At 46.9% G+C, this 13,322-nt stretch overlaps 1 protein-coding gene across 1 annotated transcript in view; it reads right to left on the bottom strand.

Moving 5' to 3' along the window:
- Positions 1-12,655, bottom strand: part of LOC123751324 (neural cell adhesion molecule 1-A) — a 152,953-nt gene extending 140,298 nt beyond the window's left edge. The window contains exon 1 of the mRNA XM_069329939.1: positions 11,205-12,655. Coding sequence (XP_069186040.1) covers positions 11,205-11,277 — 73 coding nt within the window. The 5' untranslated portion in view covers positions 11,278-12,655. The remainder of the gene's footprint in view (positions 1-11,204) is intronic.
- Positions 12,656-13,322: the final 667 nt, after the last annotated feature.

Here is a 13,322-nt window from a genome sequence, read left to right as displayed (position 1 = left end):
AAAGTAGCAAATATAATGACCTAAAGGAGCTGGTTGTAGAGGCAAACTCTATTCATAACTTTAAAAGCAGGAATGATAGGAAAATAAGCCAGGAGAAAATAGGCCAGCATTAGATAATCAATGACTAGAAAAGCGGGGTCCAAGAGCTAGAGCTCGATCCTGCTGGCACGAATAGGTGAGTACAAATAAGTGAGCGCGCACACACACAAAGGAGGGGTCCAAGAGCTAATCTCTCGAATTTGCTGACACAGTCAATACTAATAGTAAATACACACACGGGTAACATAGAACACAAGTGACCCCAGTAAGAAGTGACCACTCTGCGCTCACTGCTGAGTACATAACGTAACAGCACCCGGGATAACGTACTGCAGAGGAGATTACCAAAAAGTCTTGGCACTTCTACGGAGAACGCCAAGGGAAGGGATGTATCAGGCGAATGCACCAAGTCATTACGACTATATAGCACTGGGAAGGGGTCAGGATAAGGATATGGGTTGGGACGGGGGAAAGGAATGGTGGCCTAACAACTTGGATTGTCGGGGAATGAACACCGACCTGCATGAAGCGAGACCGTCGCTCTACCGTCCAGCCCAAGTGGTTACATATAAATAACACCAAGGGCTAGGCCTCTTAGAAAGATATCCCAGGAAATGATGGGCAAGTAACAAGAAATGTGGAGCGGAGAGTTGGGTCTACTACTTGTAAGGCCTTAAAGATAGAAGCACAAAAGCAGCTAATGGTTCAGCAGAAGATGCCTTGAGGCAAAACGGAAGAGCAAGCGGTAATGGAAAATATAGAACAGAAGAGTTACACTACAACAACAGGAGAGAGGGATGAACATTTAGGAACAAAAGCGGCAAATAAATGTTATGGAAAAGACATAACATCCAAAGACCAGCCAAGGCTTCTACCCAGTCACAGCAGATTAAGCATGAGAGTAAATGAACAGGTAACCAGAGCTAAGAGGAGTGAGGATGAATTCACAAGCAACTGACAGCGAATTAAGCCAAGTACTTAAGACAAGTTTTTTCGTAAAGTATTTACTAATGAGTTGCGGAGCCTGACTGTGCAGTAGAGGTGAGGGATGCGGAAGTGAAGACACCTGCAGAAACACGCTACAAAGAAAGCTATGATACCAGATCACATCTCATACTCGATCTTAAAACAGGAATCTTTTAAGAAGGGAAGGGAATTATCAGGGGAAAGCGCCAAGTCATTACGACTATATAGCACTTGGAAGAGGTCAGGATAAGGATTTGGGATGGGACGGGGGAAACGAATGGTGCCCAACTACTTGGACGGTCGGGGATTAAACGCCGACCTGCATGTAGCTAGGCCGTCGCTCTACCGTCCAGCCCAAGTGGTTAGGGGGCTCTTGAAACAGGAAGTAGAGGCACTTAACCATCCCCTTCCAATACTCTTCAACTCTTCACTCTGAGAGTAAATTACCAAAGTTATGAAAAAATCTCAGTTCCTATATACAAGAAAGAGCGAAGTTAGGAACCCTTAAACTACAGACCAGTGTTTCTGGCATGCATTCCCTCCACAGGTCCTGAACACTCTTTAAAGAGTAGCATGAGAGCTCTTGAAGCATTCAGAGCTCTTGTGCTTTGTCTATATAATACTAACACTTGAATACGTATCCCCGGCCCGGAGTCTCCTAATAAAACAACAAAAATGTAAATAAGAGAAGCCTCAGAAGTGTCCAATAAGACTGGTCCCAGAACTGAGGGGAGATGGTCACCCCGAGGGACTGAGGGGAGGTGGTCACCCCGAGGGACTGACGGGGAGGTGGTCACCCCGAGGGGCTGAGGGGGAGGTGGTCACCCCGAGGGACTGACGTAGAGGTGGTCACCCCGAGGGACTGACGGGGAGGTGGTCACCCCGAGGGACTGACGGGGAGGTGGTCACCCCGAGGGGCTGAGGGGAGTCACCCGTCACAACGCTACAGGAAATAAGAACCAAGAGGGATGATTAATAACACAATTTATAATAACTTAGGTAGTGTCCAGTGTATTAAGATGTTGAAGATAAAGCTGGGAGACAGATGAGCGGGAGGAAACACTTCCTTAGTGTGAGAGGTTGTTGAGAAGAGCACATTAAGCGACTCCAGAGGGAACTACGGCGGGAAACATTAGGAATATAAGTTTTTGTAATAACTGACCAGGGGCTGGAAACACAAGGTGCGGGCGCGCGCACACACCCACACGCAAACACATATACATACGCTTTGTTCACTGAAAGAAAGAAGAGTTAGGGGGAGACATGATCACCAGATATAAGATTTTAAAGGAATTTTGTAAAGTAGATAAAGACAATTCATTTAATACGGGTGGTTCACGAACAAAGGGACACAGGTAGAAACTGAGTAACCAAATGAGCCATAAAGACATTAGAAGGATTTTTTCAGTTTCAGAGTAGTAGACAAATGGAATGCATTAGGCAGCGATGTGATGGAGGCTGACTCCATACACAGTTTCAAATGTAGATATGATAGAGCCCAGTAGGCTCAGGAATCTGTACACCAGTTGATTGACAGTTGAGAGGCAGGACCAAAGAGACAAAGCTCAGTCACTGCAAGCACAACTAGGTGAGTACAACTAAGTGAAAATATACACAACACACACACACACACACACACACACACACACACCTCATTCAGAAACCTAAATGAGGAGGCTTTTAGGGCGCTTTACACTGCCTACGTGAGACCCGTCTTAGAGTATGCCGCGCCATCATGGAGCCCCCACCTGAAGAAACACATAAAGAAACTGGAGAAGGTACAGAGGTTTGCGACGAGGCTTGTCCCAGAGTTACGAGGGATGGGATATGAAGAGCGGCTGAAGGAACTGAACCTTACGACACTAGAGAAAAGAAGGGAGAGAGGAGATATGATAGGGACATATAAAATACTCAGGGGAATTGACAAAGTGGAAATAGATGAAATGTTCACACGTAATAATAACAGAACGAGGGGACATGGGTGGAAACTGGAAACTCAGATGAGTCACAGAGATGTTAGGAAGTTTTCTTTTAGCGTGAGAGTAGTGGAAAAATGGAATGCACTTGGGGAACAGGTTGTGGAAGCAAATACTATTCATACTTTTAAAACTAGGTATGATAGGGAAATGGGACAGGAGTCATTGCTGTAAACAACCGATAGCTGGAAAGGCGGGATCCAAGAGTCAATGCTCGATCCTGCAAGCACATATAGGTGAGTACATATAGGTGAGTATACACACACACACACACACACACACACACACACACACACACACTCGAGTTCTCGTTTTTTATCCCCGGTAGTCAGCCACTAAGACGCAATCATAATACAACACACCAAAATATAAGACCTCACTCCTCACACTTCCCCCCCCCATGCAGGGGGACCCCATGCCGGGACCCCAGGCAGGGGACCCCATGAACCTGCTTTCATGATACACTTAATGGGTCCCATGACAAACGAAGTGCATTTCCAGATATTAATTTCGGAGTATGAGTAATATCCCGCTGGTGGGAACACGTGATCAAGGGCTTCTTTGAAAGTTAATACAGAGAGTAAAACGGGAGTCGGTGTGTGGAGAGGCCAGGGCTCCCGTCCTCCCCTGTTGCTTCTGGACAGGAAAGCCATTACAGGTCGAATGCAACGGATGCTTGGAAATAAGTGCTTTCTCCTGATAATTACTCTCGAAAGTTCGTATGTCTGTACAGCGTTTGGTGAGGGATACGAGGATAAGGAAGTGGGGAGTGAGGAGAGGGTAAAAAAGCACGGTGCTCAACCCCCTTGACAGGGATCAAGTGGTTGGGGTTCGAACACTGATTCCCCAAATCATCAGGGGAGATCGAACTCTGACTGCAGGATTCAAGACCGTCGCTGTATCGTCCAGACCAATTGGATAGCTAGTCTGGTTCTCATTCACAGTAACTACTCAGGTCTACGGTTGTAACGTTAACTGGTCAGCAGCTGGTTGACTGAAGCTGGTATACTGCTCTCGCCAGCTGACCCCGTCAAAAATGCAAATTGTTTTTTTTTGCCTGGGCAGAAACGTTGGACCCGAAACCATCCCACTTCACCGATTGACGCCGATCACTTGCAAGCAAATATTTCGATGCTTGCTTTTCACAAGCATAAGTTTGACTCCGGCAAGACCATCACTAATGACTTGCGAGGGATTTAAGAAGATTAAATATCTTGTCCTGATCCTTTTGACAGGACCGTTCCTTTGGTTAATGTTAAACTTAAGATATTAATATATCTTAAGTTTATTAAGATATATTAATATCTTAATAATATATTAATATATCTTAAGTTTAACATTATCCAAAAGTTTAACATTATCCAAAAGTTTAACATTATCCAAAAGTTTAACATTATCCAAAAGTTTAACATTATCCAAAAGTTTAACATTATCCAAAAGTTTAACATTATCCAAAAGTTTAACATTATCCAAAAGTTTAACATTATCCAAAAGTTTAACATTATCCAAAAAATTAACATTATCCAAAAAAGTTACTTTATAAAAATAAAATTACCCATGAATAGGGAAATCTGTATCTCCGTGGAGATGCATTAACCAACATCTTTACTTTCCTTCCCTACCCCCTTCCCTTCCCTTCCCTTCCCTTCCCTTCCCTTCCCTTCCCTTCCCTTCCCTTCCCTTCCCTTCCCTTCCCTTTCCAACTTCCCTCAGCTCGCCACGGAGGAAGTCCGGCGTTTGTTTTATCTTTGAAGTGCTCCATGTACGCTTAAGTAGCATATAAACATTTAAGCTTGGCGTGAAATACTCCGATTTGTCTAGGCATCACAGACCAGGCCTACTAGGCCTCCACACACACACACACACACACACACACACACACACACACACACACACACACACACGCACAACTTAGAGACAAGAATGTGCAGGTTATGATGGATTTTGTCACCCATAAGTGCCAGGAAGCTGCAGACAGGTTTATCCCCGTCCAAAAGGAGAAAAACGAAAAACAACAGAAAAACCCATGGTTCAACCAGGAATGTAAGGTAGCGAAACAACTGAGTAAAAGAACATGGAGAAACTACAGAAATAACAGAACACCAGAGAGCAGGGAGAGATACCAGAGGGCCAGAAATGATTACATCAGAGTGAGGAGGGAAGCAGAGAGACAGTTTGAAAATGACATCGCGAGTAAAGCCAAGACCCAACCAAAGCTGCTCCACAGCCACATCAGGAGGAAAACAGCAGTGAAGGAACAAGTGATGAAGCTGCGGAAAGGGGAGAACAGATACACAGAGAATGACAAGGAGGTGTGTGAAGAACTCAACAAGAGATTCCAGGAGGTCTTCACAATAGAACAAGGAGAAGCCCCTGCACTAAATGAGTAGGCGGCAAACTAAGCAACCTTGGAGGAATTTGACCTCACCAGTGATGAGGTCAAAAGGTGTCTGCTGGAGCTAGATGTGACAAAGACTGTTGGGCCTGATAGAATCCCACCATGGATACTAAAGGAAGGTGCAGAATCACTAAGTGTGCCACTCTCTATGGTGTATAACAGGTCACTGGAAACAGGAGACTTACCAGAAAGTTGGAAGACAGCTAATGTGGCCCCAATATACAAAAAGGGTGACAGGCAAGAGGCACTGAATTACAGGCCAGTTTCCTTAACTTGTATACCATGCAAGGTGATGGAGAAGATCGTGAGGAAAAGGCTCGTAGAGCATCTGGAGGGAAATAACTTTGTAACGCACCACCAACATGGGTTCAGAGATGGTAAATCGTGCCTCACAGGTTTAATAGAATTTTATGACCAGGCAACGAAAATTAGGCAGGAAAGAGAGGGGTGGGCCGACTGCATTTTCCTGGATTGCCAAAAAGCCTTTGACACAGTACCCCATAAAAGGCTGTTAAAAAAGTTGGAGCAACAGGCAGGAGTAAAAGGGAAGGTGCTCCAGTGGATAAGGGAGTACTTAAGCAACAGGAAACAGCGAGTAACGGTGAGGGGGGAGACATCAGAGTGGCGAGATGTCACCAGCGGAGTCCCACAGGGCTCAGTACTTGGGCCCATCCTGTTTCTAATATATGTGAACGATCTTCCAGAGGGTATAGACTCATTCCTCTCAATGTTTGCTGATGATGCAAAAATTATGAGAAGAATCAAGACGGATAAAGATAGACAGAGACTACAGGATGACCTGGATAAACTGGAGGAATGGTCTAGAAAATGGCTGCTAAAGTTCAACTCAGGAAAGTGTAAGGTGATGAAATTAGGCGAAGGGAGCAGGAGGCTGAACACAAGGTATCATCTGGGAGGGGAAATCCTGCAAGAGTCAAATAGAAGGATCTGGGGGTTGATATCACACCGAACCTGTCCCCAGAGGCCCACATCAAAAGAATATCATCAGCGGCATATGCTAGACTGGCCAACATAAGAACTGCCTTCAGAAACTTGTGTAAGGAATCTTTCAGAACCCTGTATACCACTTATGTACGACCAATCCTGGAGTATGCAGCTCCAGCCTGGAGTCCATACCTAGTTAAACACAAGACAAAGTTAGAGAAGATTCAGCGGTATGCCACCAGGCTCGTCTCAGAACTGAGAGGATTGAGCTACGAGGAAAGGCTAAAGGAGCTGAACCTCACATATCTGGAAAACAGAAGAGTAAGGGGAGACATGATAACCACCTACAAAATTCTCAGGGGAATTGACAGGGTGGACAAAGACAAACTCTTCAGCACGGGTGGGACACGAACAAGGGGACACAGGTGGAAACGTAGTACCCAGATGAGCCACAGAGACGTTAGAAATTAAATGGAAGTTAATAAATGGAATGCATTAGGAAGTGATGTGGAGGAGGCTGACTCCATACACAGTTTCAAATGTAGATATGATAGAGCCCAGTAGGCTCAGGAATCTGTACACCAGTTGATTGACAGTTGAGAGGCGGGACCAAAGAGCCAAAGCTCAACCCCCGCAAGCACAAATAGGTGAGTACAAATAGGTAAGTACACACACACACACACACTCACTCAGAAACCTAAGTAAGGAGGCATTTAGGGCGCTTTACACTGCCTATGTGAGGCCAGTCTTAGAGTATGCCGCCTCATCATGGAGCCTCCATCTGAAGAAGCATATAATGAAACTGGAAAAGGTTCAGAGGTTTGCAACGAGACTCGTCCCAGAGCTACGAGGGATGGGGTATGAGGAGCGCCTGAGGGAACTGTGCCTTACGACACTAGAAAGAAGAAGGGGGAAGGGGGGATATGATAGGAACGTATAAAATACTCAGGGGGATTGACAGAGTGGACATAGACGAAATGTTCACACGGAATAGTAACAGAACGAGGGGACATGGATGGAAGCTGGAAACTCAGATGAGTCACAGGGATGTTTGGAAGTTTTCTTTTAGTGTGAAAGTAGTGGGAAAATGGAATGCACTTAAGGAACAGGTTAAGGAAGCAAATACTATTTATAATTTTAAAACCAGGTATGATAAGGAAATAAGACCGGAGTCATTGCTGTAAACAACCGATGCTCGAAAGGCGGGATCCAAGAATCAATGCTCGAACCTGCAGACACAACTAGGTGAGTACACACACACACACACACACACACACACACACACACACACTGTAAACCTCATCCTCAGTAATATCACTTACACGGCTGACCTCTTGAACTAACTCAACCTCGACATTTAAGCCGGCCTCGCTGCTTCACATCAACCTCAGCATGACGCGAGTGTCTGAATCGCTTGTCGGTCTTCCCGTTATGAAGGATATGAAAGCTGCTCCGACACAAACTACGTGAAAACCTTCATGTCCAATGCAATTAGATTACTTTCATAAAGCCAGAAGAGTAATTTTAACCGGTCATCTGCGTCTGGCTGTGGTGTACCCTTGACGTACAGAGGAAGAACACGCCAGACCAGCCAGTTACTGCTTATGGAGACTACATCGTGACTGAGAACTGTCACCATCTCATTCTTCATCTCTTCCTTTGCGTTTGAAAAACTCATCCACACTGGTGTCGCTCATCTAGCCACTTGTCCCTGTTGTTTACCTCTAGGCGGTTTCGAGAGTTGTACGCTCCATGCGCTGTTTTAAGACAGGCTTGTTTGGTGATAACCTGCTCGATCAATCTATTGCATGTACCGACTAGCAATACAGTCACTACAACCCGGTTGACCCGGCATTGTCTTCAAGAATTTGTTCAATTTTCCTCTTGAAAACATCAAATTTTTCTCCTGCAATACTTCGTATACTTAGTGGAAGGAGGTTGAACACCTGTGGCCCTCTGAAGATCACAAAATGTTCTCTGGTCAATAAACGAGTACGGACATACAGCAGTTAAAAAGGATATGGGGATAGGACAGGAGTTGGGATATGATGGAGGAACTATGCAGGAACTATGGCCATCCACTTGGGGATTGAACGCCGACCGAATGTTGCCCTACAAGTTTGAACAAGGACTCCTCGTGGCATTGCTGAACACGAGTAAGACAATTACCTGCAGTAGTGTTTATTTCTGTCCATGTCTTTGTGTAGAAGTTAGAAAGCCGTAGACTCGTCATCTACATGTGCGCGGTATATGAGTTACTGATTCCTGGACTCCAGTGTCCAAATGCGATTCCATTATTTTCCACAGATTTAACTAGCGTTAAATAAGATTTTATAGTCGGCTGCCTTGTTGTCATTCACGCCATCCACATAATCTGTTGTCATTTACTTTTGCCCTAACACCTACATGAAATGAAGGTTTAGTTGATGTGGCTTTATGTATGTAAATAATTGTAAATAAATAAATATTTAAACGAAAATTTTTACCAAGATTCCAAATAATCTTTAAAATCTTAAAGTCCTATAATGCACTAAATGCCCTCCTACTAACACACACATTGTTATAAGTTACGATGACAAGCCTCCAGTTCTCCCGACGGACCTCGTAAAGTCTGGCTCGGAAGAGCGAGACTCTGGGCTGTCGAAAGGTGTTGACCATTGTCTGATGATATACTTCCTCTCTCACAGGAGTGAGTTAATCACAGCCACTCGAGGCTTCACACACTCATCTGGGGGCGGTGCTCAAGCTCTGGTTCTTGACAGCTGTGGAGGGCTGGCCTCGACCCGAGGTGACTGCCAGCCTGAGGCCGTCGTCGTTGTTATTAAGGAGCACAGCGTTGTGTTCATTTGCATACTGTTGCAAAGGAGATATTCAGACATGGTGTACTTATCGTAGACCTGTCTTTGACAAAATAAACGCAGTTTCGACAGAGAGACAGACATACAGACCGAGAGACACAGATTGAGAGAGAGAGAGAGAGAGAGAGAGAGAGAGAGAGAGAGAGAGAGAGAGAGAGAGAGATGTAATAGCATGAAGGGAAAAAAACTATAGTGAACCCAATGAACAGTGATCATTACGAGAGGACACGAGAAATATTCAGGGCGAGGAAACTCTATGAACCCCTCTCCGTGTATCTTCAATCTCCCCCTCCTCCCAACATCCCCCTCACTCTCCCACACACACACCACCCCCCACCCCCACCCCGTCCCCTCACTCTCCCACACACACACCACCCCCCACCCCCAACCCGTCCCCTCACTCTCCCACACACCCCACCACCACCCCCACCCCATCCCCTCACTCTTCCACACACACACCCACCATCCCCTACCCCATCCCCTCGCTCTCCCCCAAACACCCCACCATCACCCCCCACCCCATCCCCTCACTCTCCCACACACACACCCCCACCCCATCCCCTCACTCTCCCACACACACCACCACCACCCCCCACCCCGTCCCCTCACTCTCCCACACACACCCCCCACAAAATATATTTCTCATTCGCTTTTACTATTATCCTTATATATGAGGTCTTCTGTGTGTACGAAGTCCCTGCATCTGGAAGTCAAGGAAGAAAACTTTGCCTTCTGAGGGATGTTGGATTTTTTGTTTTAAAATCTTCTTTTAGAATTCGACTTCTAAAACCTTCCAGATAACTCGAAAAGTTTATAATGTGAAGACAAAAAATTCAACTAATGGTGCGTGCTTGCCAGCTGGTTGGGGTGACCTTATTGTTGGCCAGCTGGCGGGGTGACCTTATTGTTGACTAGCTGGCTGGGTGACCTTATTGTTGACTAGCTGGCGGGGTGACCTTATTGTTGACTAGCTGGCTGGGTGACCTTATTGTTGACTAGCTGGCGGGGTGACCTTATTGTTGACCAGCTGGCGGGTGACCTTATTGTTGACTAGCTGGCTGGGTGACCTTATTGTTGACTAGCTGGCGGGGTGACCTTATTGTTGACTAGCTGGCGGGGTGACCTTATTGTTGACTAGCTGGCTGGGTGACCTTATTGTTGACCAGCTGGCGGGGTGACCTTATTGTTGACTAGCTGGCGGGGTGACCTTATTGTTGACCAGCTGGCGGGTGACCTTATTGTTGACTAGCTGGCTGGGTGACCTTATTGTTGATTAGCTGGCGGGGTGACCTTATTGTTGACTAGCTGGCGGGGTGACCTTATTGTTGACTAGCTGGCTGGGTGACCTTATTGTTGACCAGCTGGCGGGGTGACCTTATTGTTGACCAGCTGGCGGGGTGACCTTATTGTTGACTAGCTGGCGGGGTGACCTTATTGTCATCCGCTTGGGCTTTAGGGGACTAAAACATCTGAAGGAATTTAAGCATTGTTTCTTCACAAAGGTGAAAGGCAGTAAGTCTGAGTGTAGACATGTATGGAGCCAGTCAAGCAGGTGGGTAAGTAGGTAAGCCGGCAGTGAACGAATGCATGAAGGAAGCAGCCAGGCAGGTAGGAAGCCTTTGTTATCCACTCCTCATTGCCCTGGGGTGCAGACGTCCTCAACAGATCAAACGAATCATTAAGGCCTATCATTGCAACATAGGCAACTATAAATGTAGCAACGGAAGGTTCTCTCAGTCGTGTTCCACCGTCACAAGAAACTAACCATGTCCAAACCATGACGAGGAAAGTGCATAATCACCTCTGATGACTTAACTGCCCCCACACACCAGCACAGATAATAATTCCCCCTCTGATACACACGAATTAGCCAGTCAGCCATTAACTAAGCGACCGGTCAGTCAGTGCAGCACGTAACCGGTTCACGGAACAGCCAATGTAATCAATCTATCAATTAAGCCAGCGTTGTGATTGATAACAAAGCATGCACTAGGCGCTGGTCTGAGGGGCCACAACACATACCTGGAGATGTTGGTATTTTGCAGATCCCGACGTGAAGGAGGAGTGACATCAGTACAGGTGCTGGTGACAACATCGTTGAGGCGGGCAGCGGCGAAGGTGTGCGATGTTGGAGGGTATGATGTTATGGGGTGGTTGTTGGTGGGTTGGTGGTTGTTGGTGGCGGGGTGGTTGTTGGTGGTTGTTGGTGGCGGGGTGGTTGTTGGTGGGTTGGCTGTTGTTGGTGGCGGGATGGTTGTTGGTGGGTTGGTTGTTGTTGGTGGCGGGGTGGTTGTTGGTGGGTTGGTTGTTGTTGGTGGCGGGGTGGTTGTTGGTGGGTTGGCTGTTGTTGGTGGCGGGGTGGTTGTTGGTGGGTTGGTTGTTGTTGGTGGCGGGGTGGTTGTTGGTGGGTTGGTTGTTGTTGGTGGCGGGGTGGTTGTTGGTGGGTTGGTTGTTGTTGGTGGCGGGGTGGTTGTTGGTGGGTTGGTTGTTGTTGGTGGCGGGGTGGTTGTTGGTGGGGTGGTTGTTGGTGGCGGGGTGGTTGTTGGTGGGTTGGTTGTTGTTGGTGGAGGTGGTTATTGGTAGGTTGTTGTTGGTGGGATAGTTGTAGGTGGGATGGTTATTGGTAGGGTGGTTGTTGGTGGGGGTAATTGTTGGTGGGATGGTTGTTGGTTTGGTGGTTGTTGGTGGGGTGGTTGTTGTTTTGGTGGTTGTTGGTGGGGTGGTTGTTGGTGGGGTGGTTGTTGTTTTGGTGGTTGTTGGTGGGTGGTTGTTGGTGGGGTGGTTGTTGGTGGGGTGGTTGTTGGTGGGTGGATGGTGGTTTAGTGGTTGTTTTGGTGGTTGTTGGTGGAAGTGGTTGTTGGTTTTGTGATTGTTGGTTTGATGTTGTTGGTTTGGTGGTTGTTGGTGGGGTGGTTGCTTCTGGGGATGGTTGTTGGTTTTGTGGTTGTTGGTGGTGGTTGTTGGGCGGGTGGTTGTTGGTGGGGGTGGTTGTTGGTGGGGTGGTTGTTGGTTTGATGTTGTTGGTTTGGTGGTTATTGGTTTGGGGGTTGTTGGTGGGGTGGTTGCTGGTGGGGATGGTTGTTGGTGGGGTGGTTGTTGGTTTCGGTGGTCGTTGGTAGGATGGTTGTTGGTGGGGTGGTTGTTGGTTTGGTGGTCGTTGGTGGGGTGGTTGTTGGTGGGGTGGTTGTTGGTGGGGTGGTTGTTGGTGAGGGTGGATGTTTGTGGGGGAAAAGGTTTGTGGGCGGATGTTCGTAGGTGGATGTTAGTGGGTGTATGATAGGGGTTGAATATTAGCGGATGTTATTGAAGTGGATGTTAATGTGGTTGTCAGTGGAATGTACGTCAATGAAGTGGATGCTAGAGGGGGAACCTTTTTGTATAATGTGTGTGGTGATGGAGTGTGTGTGTGTGTGTGTGTGTGTGTGTGTGTGTGTGTGTGTGTGTGTGTGTGGTGATGGAGTGTGTGTGTGTGTGTGTGTGTGTGTGTGTGGTGATGGAGTGTGTGTGTGTGTGTGTGTGTGTGGTGATGGAGTGTGTGTGTGTGTGTGTGTGTGTGTGTGTGTGTGTGTGTGTATGTGGTGATGGAGTGTGTGTGTGGTGATGGAGTGTGTGTGTGTGTGTGTGTGTGTGTGTGTGTGTGTGTGTGTGTGTGGTGATGGAGTGTGTGTGTGTGTGTGTGTGTGTGTGTGTGGTGATGGAGTGTGTGTGTGTGTGTGTGTGTGTGGTGATGGAGTGTGTGTGTGTGTGTGTGTGTGTGTATGTGGTGATGGAGTGTGTGTGTGGTGATGGAGTGTGTGTGTGTGTGTGTGGTGATGGAGTGTGTGTGTGTGTGTGTGTGTATGTGTGGTGATGGAGTGTGTGTGTGTGTGTGTGTGTGTGTGTGTGTGGTGTGTGTGTGTGTGTGTGTGTGTGTGTGTGTGGTGATGGAGTGTGTGTGTGTGTGTGTGTATGTGTGGTGATGGAGTGTGTGTGTGTGTGTGTGTGTGTGTGTGTGTGTGTGTGTGTGTGTGTGTGTGTGTGTGTGTGTGTGTGTGTGTGTGGTGATGGAGTATATTCTTTAGACTATGTTAAATTATCGTTCTCCGTCTCTGTTCTTGCTGGACTCTTGACTTCCTTAACATTTTCCTGTAATCCCTTGGT

This window comes from Procambarus clarkii, chromosome 23 (assembly GCF_040958095.1).
Source record: "Procambarus clarkii isolate CNS0578487 chromosome 23, FALCON_Pclarkii_2.0, whole genome shotgun sequence".
NCBI lineage: Eukaryota > Metazoa > Arthropoda > Malacostraca > Decapoda > Cambaridae > Procambarus > Procambarus clarkii.
This window is presented reverse-complemented; position numbering and strand designations above follow the sequence as displayed.